Source organism: Andrographis paniculata, unplaced genomic scaffold, assembly GCF_009805555.1.
Source record: "Andrographis paniculata isolate CXL003 unplaced genomic scaffold, ASM980555v1 Contig36END, whole genome shotgun sequence".
In the NCBI taxonomy this organism is placed as follows: domain Eukaryota; kingdom Viridiplantae; phylum Streptophyta; class Magnoliopsida; order Lamiales; family Acanthaceae; genus Andrographis; species Andrographis paniculata.
The window spans coordinates 539977-561999 of NW_026137569.1; the positions used below are offsets into that span (position 1 = coordinate 539977).

The 22023-nt window shown below is 38.3% G+C and overlaps 2 protein-coding genes across 6 annotated transcripts; one reads left to right on the forward strand and one right to left on the reverse strand.

Annotated features, from left to right (window-relative positions):
- Positions 1–1758: 1758 nt before the first annotated feature.
- Positions 1759–3699, forward strand: LOC127249564 (glucan endo-1,3-beta-glucosidase 11-like). The gene is made up of 3 exons (XM_051272446.1): positions 1759–1825; positions 1927–2978; positions 3137–3699. Exons 1-3 carry the CDS (start codon positions 1762–1764, stop codon positions 3224–3226), a joined length of 1206 nt encoding a protein of 401 aa, XP_051128403.1. The 5' UTR covers positions 1759–1761; the 3' UTR covers positions 3227–3699.
- A 1618-nt stretch (positions 3700–5317) lies between these two features.
- Positions 5318–20199, reverse strand: LOC127249563 (dammarenediol II synthase-like). 5 transcript variants are annotated; one of them, XM_051272441.1, is made up of 18 exons: positions 19900–20199; positions 18778–18966; positions 18594–18683; positions 18314–18508; positions 18122–18206; positions 17866–18032; positions 17580–17768; positions 17382–17495; positions 17144–17263; positions 16924–17046; positions 16745–16843; positions 16566–16625; positions 16404–16450; positions 16167–16310; positions 15924–16101; positions 15765–15845; positions 15522–15605; positions 5318–5583 (listed from the first exon to the last, which is right to left on the reverse strand). In XM_051272441.1, the coding sequence occupies exons 1-18, from the start codon at positions 20098–20100 to the stop codon at positions 5464–5466; spliced, it is 2286 nt and encodes a 761-aa protein (XP_051128398.1). In that variant the 5' UTR covers positions 20101–20199; the 3' UTR covers positions 5318–5463. The 5 variants fall into 5 exon arrangements, with proteins under 5 accessions (XP_051128398.1, XP_051128397.1, XP_051128402.1 ...); XM_051272440.1 differs by lacking the exons at positions 15522–15605; positions 15765–15845; positions 15924–16101; ... (12 more) ...; positions 18778–18966; positions 19900–20199 and adding exons at positions 5669–5752; positions 5856–5936; positions 6004–6181; ... (12 more) ...; positions 8811–8999; positions 9102–9423; XM_051272443.1 differs by lacking the exons at positions 5318–5583; positions 15522–15605; positions 15765–15845; ... (13 more) ...; positions 18778–18966; positions 19900–20199 and adding exons at positions 9940–10135; positions 10220–10303; positions 10459–10539; ... (13 more) ...; positions 13479–13667; positions 13779–13979.
- Positions 20200–22023: the final 1824 nt, after the last annotated feature.

Genomic DNA, 22023 nt, shown 5'->3' on the forward strand with positions numbered 1-22023 from the left:
ATGACTTGTACGTGTGCTGTGGAAATGTCAATTATGATTAATTAACTAATTAAGTAATAATCTAAATGAAATCTTTTTATTACATTTTGTTGATTAATTTTATTTTAACTGAATTGGTGCTGGAACATCCTATGATTATTATTATTATTATTATTATTATTTGAAAAGATTAGGGCACAAATCCTTTTCATTATCCATATATCTCTGCCAAACAATTTTATATTTCTTTGCCTTGGTGTGTAATAATTTTTTATCCTATAATAAGCCTCCACAAGTAATATATGTGTATGAATAATAATTAAATCAATTTTCCCTCAATTAGTCAAAAGAGATCTCAAGAGCTGTCCATGAACCCACTTTAATTAATTTTATCTACCAACAATTTCCACATTAATATATATATATATAATATTTAATTAATTTGTTGGTAAGTAATTGATGAAATCAATGTCATCATTAGACATGATTACACTAAATTATGACTTTGGCTGTGCAGGATTATGACTATATTCGACATCACCAATATCGATTAATTAACTAATCCAAGTGTTGTTTTTTAGTGCACAGTGAAATAATGTAAAATTGCAATAAAAATTCAATCAACACTTTTAATTATTCTTTTATTTATACTCTGGAGGCGTCAAATTGCTTCACGCAACACGACTTAAGATGAACAAATCTATCAAGCATCCTATCCTATCCTATTCATTCATATATATGTATGTATGTAGCTTTATGCGTGCAACAGTTGAGCAATATGTCTATATTAATAATGTACTGATATGTAAGCATGTTGTATGTTAGAAGTACAGGACCAACATTAATTAATTCTTTTACAAAAAAGAACTGCAATTCAATAAATTACGACATTAGGTATTTCTTTTAAAGAATTCATTTGAGTTAACTTTACAAATTTCAATTGAAATAATTTTTAATGTGATTGATTTTAGAATAATACATTTAAATTATAAAAAAAATATAAAATCCTATAATTAAGCTTATTAGTACTTTTTTTTTTTTTCAGATTAATGTAAACATGACTTAACTTTATGTAATATAGAAAAGCGGTGCGGCCATATTAGTGGAATTCTGACAAACTTTTTGATCCAATTCACGATTCATCATGTGCACTGGTTGAAACTTCATACAGTAGTCAGTATATATACTTTTATGTCTAAAATTCATAAGTAAACTTAATTTAATTACTGTGAGAGGTGCATGCTAATTATCTATTATAACAATAAATTGAATTCGTGTGCGTAAATAAACATATATTTATATAAATTAAACATTTGACTTGATTAGATAAGAATTACAGGTGTACTTGTGGTGACTGTAAATACATAGGGATATATATATATATATATATATATGTATATGTGGATGAATTTGGTGTTGACCCTTTACTTTAATGTGAAGAAAGCAGCATTTATTAATGACCTCCTTAAAAAGCGACATGGATGATCGATCTACGGTTCTGCTGTAGCTGATACGATGTTGCTGACCAAAAGAACCTATAAAAACAACACACCCACGACTACACTTCTTGAAACCTAGGCTACGTACGTTAGCTTCTTCTCATTTCATTCATTTTTGGGCAATTCCCAATTTCTAAAGAAACCCTCCCCTCTAACCTAATTATTATTTAACAAACAAGCCAAGAAAGGAATTCCACCCACCCTACCCCACCCCAACGATTTCTAAAAGATTATATATACCCCCTTTGGATTCCCACCCAAGTTCCCCCCTTCCCCCTTTGCTATGGAGAATCTTGTCAACAAGATTTCTGTTTTTCTTGCCGTCTCCTTTCTAACAAGTTTGTCAGGTATGTATATTAATTGACTGTCTTTTTTCGTCAATTTCGATGATATTAATTGAGGTTATGTAATCCTCTTCAATTCGATCATTAATATTGTACTCGATCAGGTTTGGGGTTTGTGCGACCGTTGGGCATTAATTACGGCCAAGTCGCCAACAATCTGCCGCCGCCAGAGAAGGTTCTGGAACTCCTTCATTCCCTGAGGTTGTCCAAGGCAAGAATCTACGACACCAATCCCCAGGTCCTGACAGCCTTCGCCAATTCCAACATCGACCTCATCGTCACCGTCGAAAACGAAATGCTCGCATCTTTAACGGATCCCAACCAGGCCCTCCAATGGGTCTCCACCCACATCAGGCCCTACTTTCCGGCCACCAAGATCACCGGAATCGCCGTCGGCAACGAGGTCTTCTCCGGCGACGACACCTCCCTCCTAACCTACCTCGTCCCCGCCGTCGTCAGCATCCACGCCGCCCTCGCCAAATTTGGTCTGGATCAGTTCATTCAGGTCTCCACCCCCAATTCGCTCGCCGTTCTCCAGGAATCGTTCCCGCCGTCGGCCGGGAGCTTCCGGCAGGAACTCGCCGGAATAATGCCCCAATTCTTACAGTTCCTGGCGGCCACCAGGGCCCCCTTCTGGATCAATGCCTACCCGTATTTTGCCTACAAGGACAACCCGAGCCAAATCCCGCTGGACTACGTACTATTCAACCCGAATTCGGGGATGTCGGATCCGAACACGAGGCTGCATTACGACAACATGCTGTACGCCCAAGTCGACGCCGTCGTCTTCGCCATGGAGAAGATGGGATTCGGGGGGGTTGAGGTTAGGGTGTCGGAGACAGGCTGGCCTTCCAAAGGCGACGCCGACGAGGTTGGCGCCACCTTCCAGAATGCGGCGGTTTACAACCGGAATATTCTCCGGCGACAGATGGCGAATGAGGGGACGCCGTTGAGGCCAAACGCCAGACTCGAGATTTACGTGTTCGCTTTGTTCAACGAGGATATGAAGCCCGGCCCGACTTCCGAGAGGAATTACGGCCTCTTCCGGCCCGACGGGACAATGTCGTACAATGTCGGGTTATCGGCATTGGCCACCACTTCTTCATCGACGCCGTCCGCCGCTTCCATTTCCTTAACTTCAGATGCTTCTTCACAGGTAAATAATTAATTAATGCCGCCGCTAGCTGACGTGTAAATGTAATTTGCAAAATGTATATATATACATATATATTGTCAAGAATATTTTATTAATTAATTTTCCATTATTAATTCTTCTTGGGGATATTTTGATTCATTTTGTTATTGCATAAACAGGTTAATCGAAGATGGAATCGGAGATTCATGTGTTCATCGATGATCCTTAATTTTCTGGCCTTCAAAGTTTTTATCAGAAGACAGTTCTAATGATTAAGGATCGGTGCAGCACTGCATGTAAATAACAGGTTTTGCAGGAGGAATATATTTGGGGGGTAATTCGGTCATTTCGTCATTACCACCATGAAAGATATTCTTGAACGCAAAATATATAATATAATCACACTCAATTCATTCGGGGATCGAGAAGATCCACAATTGAAGTCAAAATGCAGATGGGAATTGATCGATCTTTATTTATAATTTTGGTAATGATCCAAAACTGACCAAAATTAATCATGGGTTTCTTAGCTTCTTGGTGATCATCCCATGTATCGTTGCACAAGAACCGTTTCGATCGCCAGAACGGACGGCTGATGATGACAATGATGAGGCAGAAAAAAAAAAAATAGTGTAGTATCTCCAGAAAGTGTGGTAGATTCTCCAATCTTAATTTCAGATTTGTAAAAATTACATCATTAATTGTTTAGCTGCAAATTAATGTAATAGAGATGTATTTGATATATTCCTCGATCGTAATTAATTAGTAATTATTAATTTTAATAAAGTCATTTCCATCTTTGAATTCCCATCTCTGCTTTTATCATAGCCTCAACCAATATATATATACACTCTTACATTCAAATAAGAAACTGATGAGAGAGTAGACTACACTCTGACTTGGTCGCAAATAAAGTCTTCCACTTTTAGACGTGGATTCCATAATAGCTTGTTACAATTAAATAAATAAATAAAACCTATATATTCTCAGCAAGCTAGGCTATCTCCTTTAATTTCTTCCGGTGATCAAGCACACACATATATATATATATATATTCCTAATTGTATATAGATAGATACAAAAGGGTTGGGGATAACAATTTCAAGATAATGTTATCTTAATTAAATTCGACAGATTAAATTACATTAAACAGCAATTCTTTTAATTGTTTAGCTCTTCCTTTTCTTCCCTTTTCCATTTCTTGGCAGCACAATGAGCGGCCCAGCTTTATTCCCTGTCCCTAACCGTCAGCATTTGCTGCCATATTATATAGATATACAAATTTCTTTATTTCTACAAAGAAGCTTTAGATACAAGCATTTTGATTGGGTTACACAGGTGCACATGAAGCCCATCAATACCAATTAAATAAAGAAGCGTGTAAGGTACTGAGATCATACATACATATACATATAGATATATATATATATATATGATAATTTAGGCAAGTTTGGAAATTGGGGGTTTTCTTTTCTTTAGGGCCAAACAGGGCAGAAGATGAATGGGTTGGTCTTGTACATATATATATATATATATATATATACACACATAGCTCGGCGATTAAAGAGATGCACAATAAGCTTTCTGCCACAAAGGAACATGGCAAGGGTTGGAAAGATGAAAGATTACAAGAGTTGGGACCCTATTTCCACGTATGCATGCATGTGCTTTTATGTCGTCTTATAGCCCAAAGTTGGCAGATCAGTGAAGAGAGAGAGAGAGAGAAAGAGAGAGAGGGCTCGTGCACTGCATGCATGCCTTTTAATCAAATTTGGAAATTAGTTAGTAGGGTTGTATCTATATATGGTTTATAGTTATGCAACGTTTGTACACATGTAAATATATATATAGGGGCAAATGCACACTTGTCATTTTGTTTCTGTTTTAGGGTTGTAATTAAAGTGAGGAGTAAAGGGGTTGGTTTTTGTGTGTGTGTGTGTGTGTGTGTCTATGGTTTATAATAATTAGGCTATCTGCCTTCAATTGCATGATTTCAGGAAGATTCTTTCCTAAAGCTATTCTCTTCAATGCACTGGAAGTTTATACAGTTGCAGTCAGTACTACTTCTAATTTATTTTATTTTATATATATATATATATATATGCATCTCTCTCTCTCTCTCAAGGAGTTTCAGTACTTTATCTAATTGGTGTTTCCTTCAATGATGGGCAACCTATCTCCACAACTGTATTATCATAATTGAATTTGCTGTATATATAAGATTGTTGGGAAATAGGGAGAAGAGAGAATACTGTATATGTGTAGTCTTTGATATACTTGGATTCGACTAAGTTACTTTCCTTATAAGATATTTTGACCTTATTAACAACAACAAAAATATATAGCACATGAAGGGTTGGAAGAAGAGATACTCTCTGAATTGTTTGAGATTAAATTACAACAAGATGTTACGTTACAACCTTCATAGTAATGATGTGAAGAAGTTTAAGATTCACTGAGCATCTATACATATATCTATATATATATATATACATGTATGTCTTTTCTAGAGGCACCGAGAAGGCCAGCTGCGTTTGCGATACTCTCCCAACGCCCATAAGGGGAAAATATTCCGGTATTGCGCATAATGCAGCATGGCGTTCTTCATGTACACTCCAGTTATTTCCTGCAGAGATGTAAAATCATGTGTGTTAGGTCAGGGAATTGAGTTTGTAATGAAACAATTGACAGTTTGTATGTCAGGTTAGAACCTGTTGGGGGAAGTCTCCATCATCCATTTGCGCGTTTATTAGCAGCTTTGCTGCTTTATGTAGGGGTGTGGGATCCCTCTCTGCCTGGATGTTCGAAACAAGTTTAGCAGAGTCAAGATGATAGACAAACTTTGAGTGGATAAAAAGGTATCGTTGCGCGTAATGCAAGCTGGATGAAGGTACTAACTTGTCCGCCATACATAAGTCCGAGCATCGCCCATGATGTTTGTACCAAATTTGTGCGGTTTCCTTCCAATGGTGTGTATTTCTGTCATGATATTGTAAAAAAATGAGTGAATCCTATTGTAAGGGCGTAGTTATATCGATCACTTTACCATGCTTGGACAAGACTCGAGGCTTTCTCCCCATCCGCCTTCTTTGTTCTGTATTGACAAGAGGAATTTGACACCTTTATGAACTGCTTCGCTATTTTCATATGTTTGCCCTGCACCAGCTAATCCTCTCAGAACAAAGTATGTGCCGTAAATGAAGCAAATTCCCCAAAAACCGTACCTACATTTGTTGTCGAGATTAGAAATCTGAAATCCTATGTTTAGAATGAATGTCTTTAGGTTCAACTATGGGTAATATATACCAACCATGAACCGTCCGGCCATTGCTTCTCTTCGAGAAAGTTTAATGCCTTTGCCACGGAAACTTCTATTTCTTCTTCGCCGTGACCTGGATGCAGGCGCTTGAATGCCAGAAGAGCTTCTACAATTGAAGCAGTGGGTTCGACATGTCTAAGAACATGAACCAGGTCCATAAATGAATTAGGACTTAGGAGTGTGCGCATAATTGTCGAAAGGAAGAGTTTCAGAGTATTGAATTCTAAGATCTTACTCTTGCTCCACCACTATGTCTGCAAACAGTTCTGAGGGATTCAAAACCTGTGTCAAAATACACAATAAATAAATATAATAGCCTTGTTGCGTGCGCGCAGTGCTGAAACTGTGAATTCGGAAGTTGCATATTGATCTCTGTTATATATATATATGTGTGTGTACCTGCAGATATGGCTGTGGAATTGGGGGTTCCCAGACGGCAAATCCCCCACTTATAGGACTCTGAACAAAACACGCAACACAAGCATTTAATCACAAACTACTGAATCGAATTCAAATGAAGTGGCAAATGCATAAACATATCAACAAAACTTTTACTTCCCATTTGATTAAACTCATACTTGTAAATAAAGAAGCACATTCACAGCTTCATAGAGACGGGCAACATCAGGCTTCTCTCCTGTGATTTCAGTTGGCATTTGTGAGAGTAAGAGTAGGCACTGTAAGAGTATATTATCTGATTAATGCCGAGTTTCTTCATTGAGGTATGATCTGTGAAGGATGTAAAAGGAATACATACCTTCAGCGCTTCAGCAGTGCAGTCTGATACAACCCACCCCTGATCTTGGTCGGAGAAGGTCCATGCTCCTTTAGTAGGGTGTCGATACATGCCTCTGAAGTCTCCCTTTGGATTTTCTTTTATCTACACATTATTTTCATGGCTTCAAGTAAATTGAAATCTAACAGCATTACTTTTACAGTATCCAAATTTCAGTTTTCAGAAATGTACCTGAGATTCTTTTATGTAGAAGTGCGCCTTCACAAGACAATCTCCGTATTCCTCAACCATTCCTGTCGAAATTATTGACTGAGTGGCAAGAGTGCTGCCCCATAGTTGGCTTCCAAAACTCTTCAAGCAATCATATATGTAGCAATAAGTTATTTTCAAAAGGATGCTTTCTAGACATTATTTCGACAAATATAAGGTTAAGAATCAGGATGCGTACCTGCATGGTCATTCCATCTTCTGCAAGCCACAAGTAATCAGGCACCCTGGCTAGGTGATGCTTAAATTCATAACCATTCGGATCATAAGCCCACCAACACATCATTTGTAAACTCTGCATCACAAAACATTGTATATAAACAATCATAAAAGATCATAACTTCAAAAAACGTACCTTCTCCACACATCCAGCGGTGATATATCTGCTCTCCTCTGCTCCATAGCGCATATATTTGATCGTCTTGTCAAGGGCCCTTTGTCTGATCTTGTTAAAAGGCCATCGCCTCATCAGGGGCTCCGAGCAGTAGTTGAGAGTATCCCAAAGCAGATCTTGTACGAAGGTCTGTGGGTAGTAAAGATCTTCCTGCATCGTTGAAATTGATGAATAAGCATCACAGTTCAACAAATAAAGAACACTGATGAATAATAAATAGCTCGAGAACCAAATCAACCGCCTAATGCCTACCTTACAACAATCATGTCGCGCCTTGTTCCAATCGATCTGATCATAGGGCTTGACATGAATTTCTTGCCTCAGTGATAACACTAAATCTGTAATCGGGCCATGGTACTTTCTTCCGTAAAGATATGACATCGGCATGTACGTTGTGCGGCAAAATAACCACATTTTTGCTGCAGGCATTGAAATTATGTGCATAGAGGCTCATAGTCAAACTGTCGAACACTTGGTGTGCATTTGAGCAAAGTAAGTTCTAACTAACCTGGATGAAAAGGCATATATGAAGGGAATAACCAGAATTCCGGGGGAAGAGGATTGCAGCCATCCCAATCATACACTCCAAGCACCTGATGGATGCCAATTGATTGCAATTTAGGGAATTTTGCCCTAGAAATTTGAATATAATTTGCTCTGTAGACTATGGCGGGAATCCGTACACATACCGAGAGATACGCCTTCCCCCACGACGGAATTCCCGTAGCGCCGCCGTGATCAAGGATCCACCGGCGAGCTCTTTCGGCGGCGCCGTTCCCGTCGTCAGGACCTTCTCCGAGTAATCGCAGCGTCACATAGCTGAGTGCTGAGCCTATCATCGTGCTGTGCCCATCTATGTAAAATCCCCATCCGCCGTCCTCGTTCTGCAAACCACGCCATGAATTCAATCGTCAATTCCTTGAATCGAAACAGATGAGATCGATGCTGTTGCTGCACCTGATGATTGTAGATATAGCGGATCATCTCCTTGCTGTGTTCAGACGTCAAAATTGTGTTGATTGCTCCGCTTATATACAAGGCAATTATCTGTGCATCCACCATTAATTCCCAAATCAGGAACGAAAATACTTCCCAATCATTCAAATAATACTTTCACTAAGCGCATTAATTTCTTACAAGTGGAGGAGTGAAATACATATTTCCTCCATTTTCCGCCGGCCAGTGTCCGTCGCTTGCCTGCACTGCCCGATTCAGCCGCAGAGCTTTCTTTACAGCAATCGTCGCCACTTCGTACGTGACGACGTCGTTTTCTCCGACTCTGACGGGTGGGATTTCGAGCAGATCAATTCCACTTTCCTTCTTAAGCTGTCACAGACATACAATTACGTACATACAGACACCGTGAAGATCGAATAGCTTAAAGTCCAAACTGTTGCAATAAAGCAAACACTAGAAAAAATTTCTAACCTGCATTTTCATGAAAAGATCCCCACAACAGTGATAGCCCTTCTCCCGATTCTCAGCGAACTCTTCGCGCGCCTTCTGGAAAGCTCGAATTTCTTCGGGTGTTCCTGCATTGGGATCGAACTCCCATATTTGTCTGCCTACGAAGTTGTTGGTGCTGTACAGAAACGGGCCATGTCCTTCTGCAATCTTCAGCCTCCACATGATCTATGTGCTAAAATTTCTTGAGAGTTGTGAAACATTTTACGTTGAGTTCATACTTAAAACAATTAAGAAATACAGGAAGCCCTTGAGGGCAGCTCCAACCGACAATGTCCTATGAATAACTAAACTCTTCGAATTGGTCAATTATTACATATTGAAGTCTGTAAGGTTGTGTGTGTGTGTGTGTGTCACTTGTCTTTAACTCACTACTAATTGTAGAATGCTGACATTTTTCTTGCAGTCAAATGATGTAATACATTGTGGGCGGGGCGTGAAGGGGAGGGGGTCGGTGATCTCATCCCGATTATAGATTGAATACTTGTCAAAGAGGGAAGCCAATTGAGTGAGTCCTAGTTCATCCCACCTAGACTCGATCGGTTAGATGCATACGACATTTATACACCAAAAATAGACTTTCCCATGCACTTATATAATGTAGTTCCTACAGCCCAATTCACCATAATATTAAGCCAATAAATTTCATCATTTTTCCAGCACCACAAAATTAAATTCCCTCAATAATATGACACAAGTTTAAATGCTATCAGTGTCTATATATGTATTTTGCATGGAGAAAGTAAGGAGTTGGTTGAAAAATAGAAAAACAAATTAAAAAAGAAAATTTCATAATGCACACTTGTCATTTTGTTTAATATCAAACTACAACATGGATGTTACAATACAACAACCTTGGTAATGGTATAAAGAAGTTTCTAGACGTAATGGGAAGGCCAAATGCGTTTACGATACTCCCCCAATGCCCATAAGGGGAAAATATTTCGGTATTGCGCATAATGCAGCATGCAATTCTTCATGTACACTCCAGTTATTTCCTGCAGAGATGTAAAATCATGTGTGTTAGGTGAGGGAATTGAGTTTGTAATGAAACAATTGGCACTTTGTATGTCGGTTAGAACCTGTTGGGGGAAGTCTCCATCATCCATTTGCGCGTTTATTAGCAACTTTGCTGCTCTATGCAGGGGTGTGGGATCCCTCTCCGCCTGAATTGTTAGAAACAAGTTTAGCAGAGTCATGATGATAGCCTCGTTGATATTATGTTCCAGTTATGTGGGCGCAATTTCATAAATTTTGAAGGAATAAGAAGGCAACAGACGAACGTAGTTGTGTGTAATGAAAGCTGGATGAAGGTACTAACTTGTCCACCATATATAAGTCCGAGCATCGCCCATGATGTTTGTACCAAATTTGTGCGGTTTCCTTCCAATGGTGTATATTTCTGCATGATAGCGCAAAAAAATGAGTGAATCGTATCATGGAAAAGGGAGGGGAGTGGTGTAGGTATCGATCACTTTACCATGCTTGGACAAGACTCGAGGCTTTCTCCCCATCCGCCTTCTTCATTCTGTGTTGACAAGATGAAGTTGACCCCTTTACGAACAGCTTCGCTATTTTCATATGTTTTCCCTGTAGCAGCTAATCCTCCCAGCACAAAGAACGTGGCGTAAATGAAACAAATTCCCCAATAGCCATACCTACATTCATTGTTTAGATTAGAAAACTGAAATCTTATGGGAAGAATGATTGCTTTTGGGGTTAAACCAAACCATGAACCGTTTGGACATTGCTTCTCTTCAAGAAATTTTAATGCCTTTGCCACGGAAACTTCTATTTCTTTTTCGCGGTGACCTGGATGCAGGCGCTTGAATGCTAGAAGAGCTTGAACAATTGAGGCAGTGCATTCGATATGCCTATATATACATGAATGATATGAGTTAGGACTTAGGAGTGTCCGCATAATTGCCGAAAGGAAGAGTTTCAGAGTATTGAATTGTAAGATCTTACTCTTGCTCCACCACTATGTCTGCAAAGAGTTCTGAGGGATTCAAAACCTGTGTCAAAATACACATGTGTGCATAAAGAAATAGCCTTGTTGCATTTTAAAAGCGGGAAAACTTTGAATTCGAAAGTTGCATACTGATCTCTAATCTATATATACATATGTATACCTGTAGATAAGGCTGCGGAATTGGGGGTTCCCAGACAGCAAATCCACCACTTATCGGACTCTTGAACAATACAACACAAGCATTTAATCACAAACTATTGATTCAAATTCAAATGATTTGGAGAATTCATAAATATATCAGCAGGACTTTTAGTTCCCATATGATTAACCTCATACTTGTAAATAAAGGAGCACATTCACAGCTTCATAAAGACGTTCAACATCAGGCTTCTCTCCCGCGATTTCATTTGGCATTTGTGAGAGTAAAAGTAGGCACTGTAAATGTATATTATCTAATCAATGTCAAGTTTCTTCATTGGGGTGTGATCTGTGACGGATGGGAGAGGAATACATACCTTAAGCGCTTCGGAAGTGCAGTCTGATACAACCCAACCCTGGTCTTGGTCAGAGAAGGTCCACGCTCCTTTAGTAGGGTGTCGATACATGCCACTGAAGTCTCCCTTTGGATTTTCTTTTATCTACACATTAATTTCATGCCCTCAAGTAAATTCAGTGCAAAGAAATCTAACAGAATTACATTTACAGTATCCAAACTTAAGTTTTCAGAAATGTGCCTGAGATTCTTTAATGTAGAAGTGTGCCTTCTCGAGACAATCTCCGTATTCCTCAACCATTCCTGTCGAAATTATTGACTGAGTGGCAAGAGTGCTGTCCCATACTTGACTTCCAAAACTCTTCAAGTAATTGTATATGCAGCAGCAGTTTCAGTATTGCATTTTTCACTTCTTACGTTATTTTGAGATTAAAAAAAGTTGTTTTCAGATAACCCTTTCTAGACATCATTTCGAAAAATATGAGTCATGATATAGTACCTGCATCTTCATGCCATCTTCGGCAAGCCACAAGTAGTCAGGCACCCTGGCTAGGTGATGTTTAAACTCATCACAATTTGGATCGTGAGCCCACCAACACATCATTTGTAAACTCTGCATCACAAAACATATCATAGTAACAAAGATTTATCTCGAGCAGAAAAAAATAAAAATAGAACTTCAAAGACTACCTACTTTTTCCACACATCCAATTGTTATATATCTGCTCTCCTCTGCTCCATAGCGCATATACTTGATTGCCTTGTTGAGGGCCCTTTGCCTGATCTTGTTCAAAGGCCATCGCCTCATCAGAGGCTCCGAGCAGTAGTTGAGAGTATCCCAAAGCAGATCTTGTACAAAGGTGTGTGGGTAGTAAAGATCATCCTGCGAAGTTAAATTATATATACATAAGCATCACAGTTCAACAAATAAAGACATCGATGGACAATATCTTGAGAACCAAACTGCCTCCCACCAACCTTACAACAATCATGCCGCGACTTGTTCCAATTGATCTGATCGTAGGGCTCGACATGAATTTCTTGCCTCAGTGATAAAACTAAACCTGTGATCGGTCCATGGTACTTTCTTCCGTAAAGATATGACATGGGCATGTACGTCGTGCGGCAATAACACCACATTTTTGCTGCAGGCATACAGTTACATGTATAAAGGTTCAAAGACCAAATGCCGAACACATGGTGTGCATCTGAACAAGAAGTTCTCTTACTTACCAGGGTGATAAGGAAAAATTGAAGGGAATAACCAGAATTCTGGGGGAAGAGGATTGCAGCCATCCCAATCATACACTCCAAGCACCTGATGGGTGCCAATTAATTCTATTTAGGTGTGCAATTTGGGGGATTTTGCCCTAGAAATTTGAATTTAATTTATATGTGGAATAAGGCGGGAATCGGTACACATACCGAGAGATACGTCTTCCCCCATGACGGAATTCCTGTAGCGCCGCCGTGATCAAGAATCCACCGGCGAGCTCTTGTGACGGCGCCGTTCCCGTCGTCAGGACCTTCTCCGAGTAACCGCAGCGCCACATAGCTGAGTGCTGAGCCTATCATCGTGCTGTGCCCTTCGATGTAAAATCCCCATCCGCCATCCTCATTCTGCAAACCACACCATGAATTTAACCGTCAATTCCATGAATCGAAGCAGATGAGATCGATGATGTTGCTGGACCTGATGATTGTAGATATAGCGGATCATCTCCTTCCTGTGTTCAGACGTCCAAATTGTGTTGATTGCTCCGCTTATATACAAGGCGATTATCTGTGCATGCACAAATTAATCCCTAAATCAGGAACGAAGACACTTCCCAGCATTCAAATAATACCTTCACTCAGTGCATTAATAATTTCTTACAAGTGGAGGAGTGAAAAACATAGGCCCTGTATTTTCCGCCGGCCAGTGTCCGTCGCTTGCCTGCACCGCCCGATTCAGCCGCAGAGCTTTCTTCACAGTAATCGTCGCTGTTTCGTACGTCACGGCGTCGTTTTCTCCAACTCTGACTGGCGGTATCCCCAGCAGATCAATTCCGCTTTCTTTCTTAAGCTATCACAGACATACAATTACGTACATACGGACACCGTGAAAAACATCTAAAATCCGAAGTTCTTGAAAATTGCAATAAAAAGAACACTAAAAATCGATCAAATTTCTAACCTGCATTCTCATGAAGAGATCCCCACAACAATGATAGCCCTTCTTCCGATTCTCAGCGAACTCTTCGCGTGCTTTCTGGAAAGCTCGAATTTCTTCCGGGGTTCCCCCATTGGGATCGAACTCCCATGTCTGTCTGCCTACGAATTTGTTGGTGCTGTACAGAAACGGGCCATGTCCTTCTGCAATCTTCAGCCTCCACATGATCTACGTACTAAAATTGCTGGCTACCAGTTGACTTGACTACATACACACAGAAGATAAACTCGTTCTGTAAGAACAAGAACAATGGCGAGGGGATCCTAATGTCTGAGTTCTCTCTCTCTCTCTCTCTCTCTCTATATATATATATATATATATATAATGAAAGTTGTGAAACATTTTATGTTGAGTTCAAAGCTAAAACAATTAAGAAATACAGGAAGCCGTTGAGGGCAGCTCCAACCGGCAACGTCCTATGAATAACTAAAATCTCCAAGTCGGTCATTTATTACATATTGAAGTCTATTAGGTTGTGTACGTGTGTGTTTGTCATTTGTCTTTAACTCACTACTAATTGTAGAATGCTGATTCTTGCAGTCCAATGATGCAATACTTAGTGGGCATGCAACAATGGGATGGTATCACCGACCCCCTCCCTCTTCACAGCCCCTTTACGCCCCGCCCACAAAGTGATATATATACAATATATGCATCAGGGCGGGATAGGGGAGGGGACAGGTGATCCCATCCCGTTAATTAGATTGATCAAATAGTTATACTTGTCCAAGAGAAGCTAATTGAGTGAGACCTCCTTCATCCCACCTATAAGAAAGTATATATTTTATATATTTCAATACGATATCATTCTTTGGTTGTAACTTTCGCTCAATTTGAGTCGAGAGTGTGTAATTCAAGTGGTTGAATTTTTCCTCTTAACATATTTGAAATTGAGGTTCAATCAAATGCATTTAAAGATGTCTCCACAATCAAATGGCATGGCAAATAGCCCAAGAAACATAATCAGAAATAGTTATCAAAATTATTTTATAAAGATGGTAGAGAGGAGAGTGACAACACGTTTAAGAATCTTTAATTTTTATTTCATCACACTAGACTCAGTTAGATGCATACAACATTTATACACCAAAAATAGACTTTCCCATGCACTTATTTAATGTAGTTCCTATTCACCATAATATTAAGCCAATAAATTTCATCATTTTCCAACAAGTTAATTATAACTCAACACAAATTTAAATCCCTCACTAATATGACACAAGTTTAATTGCTATCAGTGTCTATATATATATATATATATATTGCATGGAGAAACTAAGGAGTTGGTTGAAAAATGGAAAAGCAGATCAAAGAAACTTCAAAATGTACTCATCATAATTTTTACCTATCATGTAAATATGAAATGCACACTTGTCATTTTGTTTAATATTAAACTACAACATGGATGCTACAATACAACAACCTTGGTAATGGTATGAAGAAGTTTAAGATTCCATGGAACTATCTATATATATATATATATATATGTGTGTGTGTGTAGTTTCTAGAGGCGCTAGGAAGGCCAAATGCGTTTGCGATACTCTCCCAATGCCCATAGGGGGAAAATATTTCGATATTGCGCATAATGCAGCATGCAGTTCTTCATGTACACTCCAGTTATTTCCTGCAGGATGTAAAATCATGTGTGTTAGGTGAGGGAATTGAGTTTGTAATGAAACAATTGGCAGTTTGTATTTCGTTTAGAACCTGTTGGGGGAAGTCTCCATCATCCATTTGCGCTTTTATTAGCAACTTTGCTGCTTTATGTAGGGGTGTGGGATCCCTCTCCGCCTGAATTGTTAGAAACAAGTTTAGCAGAGTCATGATGAAAGATAGCCTCGTTGCATATTATGTTCAGGTTATGTTGGCGCAATTTCATAAATTTGAAGGAATAAGAAGGTAACAGACGAGCATAGTTGTGTGTAATGAAAGCTGGATGAAGGTACTAACTTGTCCACCATATATAAGTCCGAGCATCGCCCATGATGTTTGTACCAAATTTGTGCGGTTTCCTTCCAATGGTGTATATTTCTGCATGATAGCGTAAAAAAATGAGTGAATCCTTTCATGGAAAAGGGTGGGGAGTGGCGTAGGTATCGATCACTTTACCATGCTAGGACAAGACTCGAGGCTTTCTCCCCATCCACCTTCTTCGTTCTGTGTTGACAAGATGAAGTTGACACCTTTACGGACAGCTTGGCTATTTTCATATGTTTTCCCTGCAGCAGCTAATCCTCCCAGCACAAAGAACGTGGCGTAAATGAAACAAATTCCCCAATAGCCATACCTACATTCATTGTTTAGATTAGGAAACTGAATCTTATGGGTAGAATGTTTTGGGGTAAAACCAACCATGAACCATCTGGCCATTGCTTCTCTTCGAGAAACTTTAATGCCTTTGCCACGGAAACTTCTATTTCTTTTCCGCGGTGACCTGGATGGAGGCGTTTGAATGCTAGAAGAGCTTGTACAATTGAAGCGGTGCATTCGACATGCCTATATACACATGAACGATGGATATATGACTTAGATGTGTGAGCATAATTGTCGAAAGGAAGAGTATCTGAGTATTGAATTCTAAGATCTTACTCTTGCTCCACCACTATGTCTGCAAAGAGTTCCGAGGGATTCAAAACCTGTGTCAAAATACACAATAAATAAATATAATAGCCTTGTTGCATTTTAACAGCGCCAAAACGTTGAATTCGAAAGTTGCATACTGATCTCTAATCTATATATACATGTGAATACCTGTAGATATGGCTGCGGAATTGGGGGTTCCCAGACAGCAAATCCGCCACTTGTCGGACTCTGAACAAAACACACAACACAAGCATTTAATCACAAACTATTGGTTCAAATTCAAATGATTTGGAAAATGCATAAATATATCAATAGGACTTTTAGTTCCCATAGGATTAACATCATACTTGTAAATAAAGGAGCACGTTCACAGCTTCATAAAGACGTTCAACATCAGGCTTCTCTCCCACGATTTCATTTGGCATTTGTGAGAGTAAAAGTAGGCACTGTAAATGTATATTATCTAATCAATGTCAAGTTTCTTCATTGGGGTGTGATCTGTGACGGATGGAAGAGGATTACATACCTTAAGCGCTTCGGCAGTGCAGTCTGATACAACCCACCCCTGATCTTGGTCAGAGAAGGTCCACCCTCCTTTAGTAAAGTGACGATACATGCTTTTGAAGTCTGGCTTTGGATTTTCTTTTATCTACATATTAATTTCATGGCTTAGAGTAACCTCAGGGCAATGAAATATACCAGAATTACACTCTATAAATTCTGAATTCCAGTTTTCAGAAATGTACCTGAGATTCTTTTAGGTAGAAGTGCGCCTTCTCAAGAGAATCTCCGTATTCCTCAACCATTCCTGTCGAAATTAATGACTGAGTGGCAAGAGTGCTGTCCCATACTTGACTTCCAAAGCTCTTCAAGTGATCATATATACAACAGCAGTTTTAGTATTACCTTTTCCACTTCTTGAGTTATTTTCAGATAGATCCCTTTTTGACATCATTTCGACAAATATGAGTCAGGATATCGTACCTGCATCTTCATGCCATCTTCGGCAAGCCACAAGTAATCAGGCACCCTGGCTAGGTGATGCTTAAACTCATCACTATTAGGATCATGAGCCCACCAACACATCATTTGTAAACTCTGCATCAAAAAATATACCAGATTAACACATTTTTCTCAGGCAGAAAAAAATAAAAAGTAAAAAATGGAACTTCAATTGCGTACTTTTTCTACACATCCAATGGTTATATATCTGGTCTCCTCTCCTCCATACCGCATATATTTTATTGCCTTGTCGAGGGCCCTTTGCCTGATCTTGTTGAAAGGCCATCGCCTCATCAGGGGCTCCGAGCAGTAGTTGAGAGTATCCCAAAGCAGATCTTGTACAAAGGTGTGTGGGTAGTAAACATCATCCTGCGTCATTAAAACATATACATAAGCAACAGAATTCAACAAAGAAATACATTGATACAATGTCCATATCTCGAGGACCAAACTACCTAATGCCCACCTTACAACAATCATGCCGCGCCTTGTTCCAATCGATCCGATCGTAGAGCTCTATGTGAATTTCTTGCCTCAGTGATAACACTAAATCTGTAATCGGCCCATGGTACTTTCTTCCGTAAAGATATGACATCGGCATGTACGTTGTGCGGCAATAACACCACATTTTTGCTGCAGGCATACAGTTACATGTATAAATGGTTCAGAGACCAACTGTCGAACACATGGTGTGCATCTGAACAAGAAGTTTTCTCATTTACCAGGGTGATAAGGGAAAATTGAAGGGAATAACCAGAATTCCGGTGGAAGAGGATTGCAGCCATCCCAATCATACACTCCAAGCACCTGATGGATGCCAATTTATTCTATTTAGGTGTGCAATTTGGGGGATTTTGCCCTAGAAATTTGAATTTAATTTATATGTGGAATAAGGCGGGAATCGCTACACATACCGAGAGATACGTCTTCCCCCACGACGGAATTCCCGTAGCGCCGCCGTGATCAAGAATCCACCGGCGAGCTCTTTCGACGGCGCCGGTCCCGTCGTCAGGACCTTCTCCGAGTAACCGCAGCGCCACATAGCTGAGTGCTGAGCCTATCATCGTGCTGTGCCCTTCGATGTAAAATCCCCATCCGCCATCCTCATTCTGCAAACCACACCATGAATTTAACCGTCAATTCCTTGAATTGAATCCATTTCCCGCTCAGATGAGATCGATGCTGTTGCTGCACCTGATGATTGTAGATATAGCGGATCATCTCCTTCCGGTGTTCAGACGTCAAAATTGTGTTGATTGCTCCGCTTATATACAATGCGATTATCTGTGCATGAGCAAATTAATCCCCAAATCAGGAACGAAAACACTTCCCAATCATTCAAATAATTCTTTCACTCAGTGCATTACTAATTTCTTACAAGTGGAGGAGTGAAAAACATCGGCCCTGCATTTTCCGCCGGCCAGTGTCCGTCGCTCGCCTGCACCGCCCGATTCAGCCGCAGAGCTTTCTTCACAGCAATCGTCGCCGTTTCGTACGTCACGACGTCGTTTTCTCCAACTCTGACCGGCGGAATCCCCAGCAAATCAATTCCGCTTTCCTTCTTAAGCTGTCAGGTCACAGCCGTATTTTTTAAGTACAGTACCATGGTTCACCTTGGCGGATCGTTGTCACGGCTTTCACCGTTCCCGATACATCGCGGCATATCATTACTTTTATATAAAATTTTTTATTTTATAAAATGATAATATACACGATTAAATATATTAAAATATAAATATAATTAATTTAAAAATTATATATATAATTTGATATAAAAATAATTTTACAATTAGTTATAAGTTATTCTAAAATATCAATTTTAATGAAAATTAATTTGTATAAATTAAGTAAAAATTAAATACAATTCCAAACAATTACATTTATAAATTAAATAAACAAAATAATTAAAATAATCTAATACTAATTCCGATCCAAAGTAAACAAATTAATTTTATACTTATATTTACAAAAATGAAGTTAAATGGACTTAAATAATTATTTATGTCATTTTCCAAAATATTTTCAATCAATTATTCGCTACTAGTTCTTCCCCAACCTGCACTATCCTCTTCCCCAACCGACAATACTGCTCGATCTTCCTCCCTAATCCTCTTCTTCTTCAGCAACCTTCTTTATTCACAATGCAGCCGCACCTTCCACTAGTTCTTCATCTTACCGAATATCTTCCCTAAATTTATCCCTAAACTCACGTCTTCTCCTTTCCAAGTTTCAAATTCCAAATATGAAATTGAAGTACTTCATAAGTTCTACATATTTAATTGAAGTAATGGAAGGAGAATGATTGACAAAAACATCTCCAAAATAAAAAATAAAAAAAATAAAAATTGAGTGATTTCATGAAGATTTGGAAGAAAATCGGATTTTTTTTCAGTACCGGAACGGCCGAGTCGGACCCGAATCGGCCGATCCGGAGAACCATGTACAGTACAGTTCATACATACATTGACATGGTGATCTAAGAACAGTTAAAATATCTAACCTGCGCTCTCATGAAGAGATCCCCACAAGAATGAAATCCCTTCTTCCGATTCTCAGCGAACTCTTCGCGCGCCTTCTGGAAAGCTCGAACTTCTTCCGGGGTTCCTCCATTGGGATCGAACTCCCATATCTGTCTGCCTACAAAGTTGTTGGTGCTGTACAGATACGGGCCATTCCCTTCTGCAATCTTGAGCCTCCACATGATGTATCTACTACGCTGTCTCTTCTGCAAGTACTAAAACCGTTAGCTACCAGCTGAATACACAAATAGGAAATTAACCTCAGAATGTAATGTAAGGATGATGGCAGTGGATCGCGGTCTGGTTTCTATATTTATATTAGTGCATGCTAACTGTCTGTTGACTAGTACTGCCTTAAATTAAGCCATGCTAACTTTTCTATGGATTATATATATTTAGTAAATGAGCTGTCTTGCCAAAAATAAATTAAGCTTAAAAGATAGTACGATATAATATATATATATATATACTTTAGAAAGAAAGAAAAAAAAATTAAATATTTAATATAAAATATTATTTTTTATGTTAATAATATTTTCTTATGCTTTGCATAAAAATATTATATAAAATATTCAATAGATACTTTGGGTATATTTCTTTTATTCAAATTTTTTAAATTTTATTATTTGGATTATATGTTTTCGAAAAAACTAACTTTTTTATTCTCACAAAATATTATATTCCCTCCATCCCACATATTATGTCCGTTGCCGTTTCTGTCCGTCCCACATTCCATGTCACTTTTCTTTTTTGGAAAATAATTATACTCATTTTAAACTATTTAATTTATTTTTTTAATTTTAATTAAACTAATTAGTTATCTTAATCTTAATTTATAATTATTTATATTATAAAATAATTATTTTCACTAATACATTCTTAATTATCTACTAATTACACTGTCTACATTGTAGCATAGACAGTATGTGGAAAAGAGAAAGTATCAAATATTATATTAATATAAACTCAAACCAATTTTTTCCAAATTCAGCCAAAAAGATTTTTTTTTTTCAAATTTTACTTTTGGAATGTGCTTTTCTTGAAAAAAATCTCATAAAATATTTCATCAAATTTTATTTTAATATATAAATGTTAATATACACAGTTGTACATTGGACAAGTTGGCACACTGCTGTATATATATATAATAACACAAGAAGTAATGTTTAATAAGAGGCAAATTTTTCTCATATTTGTCTGCTTTATATTTTCCCATAATTTTTTTTTCTTTTTGCTCAGATTTTAGCATGCCCTCACCTATGTAAATCCGCAAGTTGTTTTTTTGCTGAACGAGCTCACATATATATATATATATATATATATATCTTACCTATATTTTCTTGATCTATATGCTAAAGCTAAGCTATGATCAATGTGAGCTGTTTGTCTTCCATCATAATTGCCTCCAAAATCGGCTCTTCCATGTATGTCCATTAATATTCACAAACTTAGAAATTAATATATATATTCAACACTTATATGATATTGTCAGATCAAATTCGTATATATTTATTTTTAAATTTTTTCAAAAATTCATGCTTATAGCTAGAATTATACACGGGATTTATCAAGTATTTCTTCTAATTTTTTGATATGGGACTTAAGCTTGCCATTTACTCCGCCTGTATTTCTCCATGTCCATATTGGAATGGGGTTTGGTAGTAAAGTACGTATGTATTAAGAATAGAATAATAATTAATTTGTAGGCAGGGTGGAATATTTGTCTTTGGGTTCAACTAAAAGGTGCTGAAGTTGTTCGGACATACATATATTTCTCATTTCTTGTCTGAACGAACGAGAATAAATTAAATTAACAAGATAAAACGCATAATCCAGAATGTCAAAACAACACAGCCATTGACTTTCAAATTATATATATATATATATATATATAGAAGATTGATTATTGGTCCTCATTCCTCAAAAAAAAAAAAGTCAACCGAACTTTTGGAAAAAGCAAAAGTCGCATTGTCGAAAACTAGCGTTTTCATTGGAGAGAACAAAACCCAAACCAAGCGATGGCTGGGCTGGGTCGGTTAAATGGTGGGCCCCTCAGTTTATACATCATATACATATCAACAACATATTGGACATCAACTGAAAGC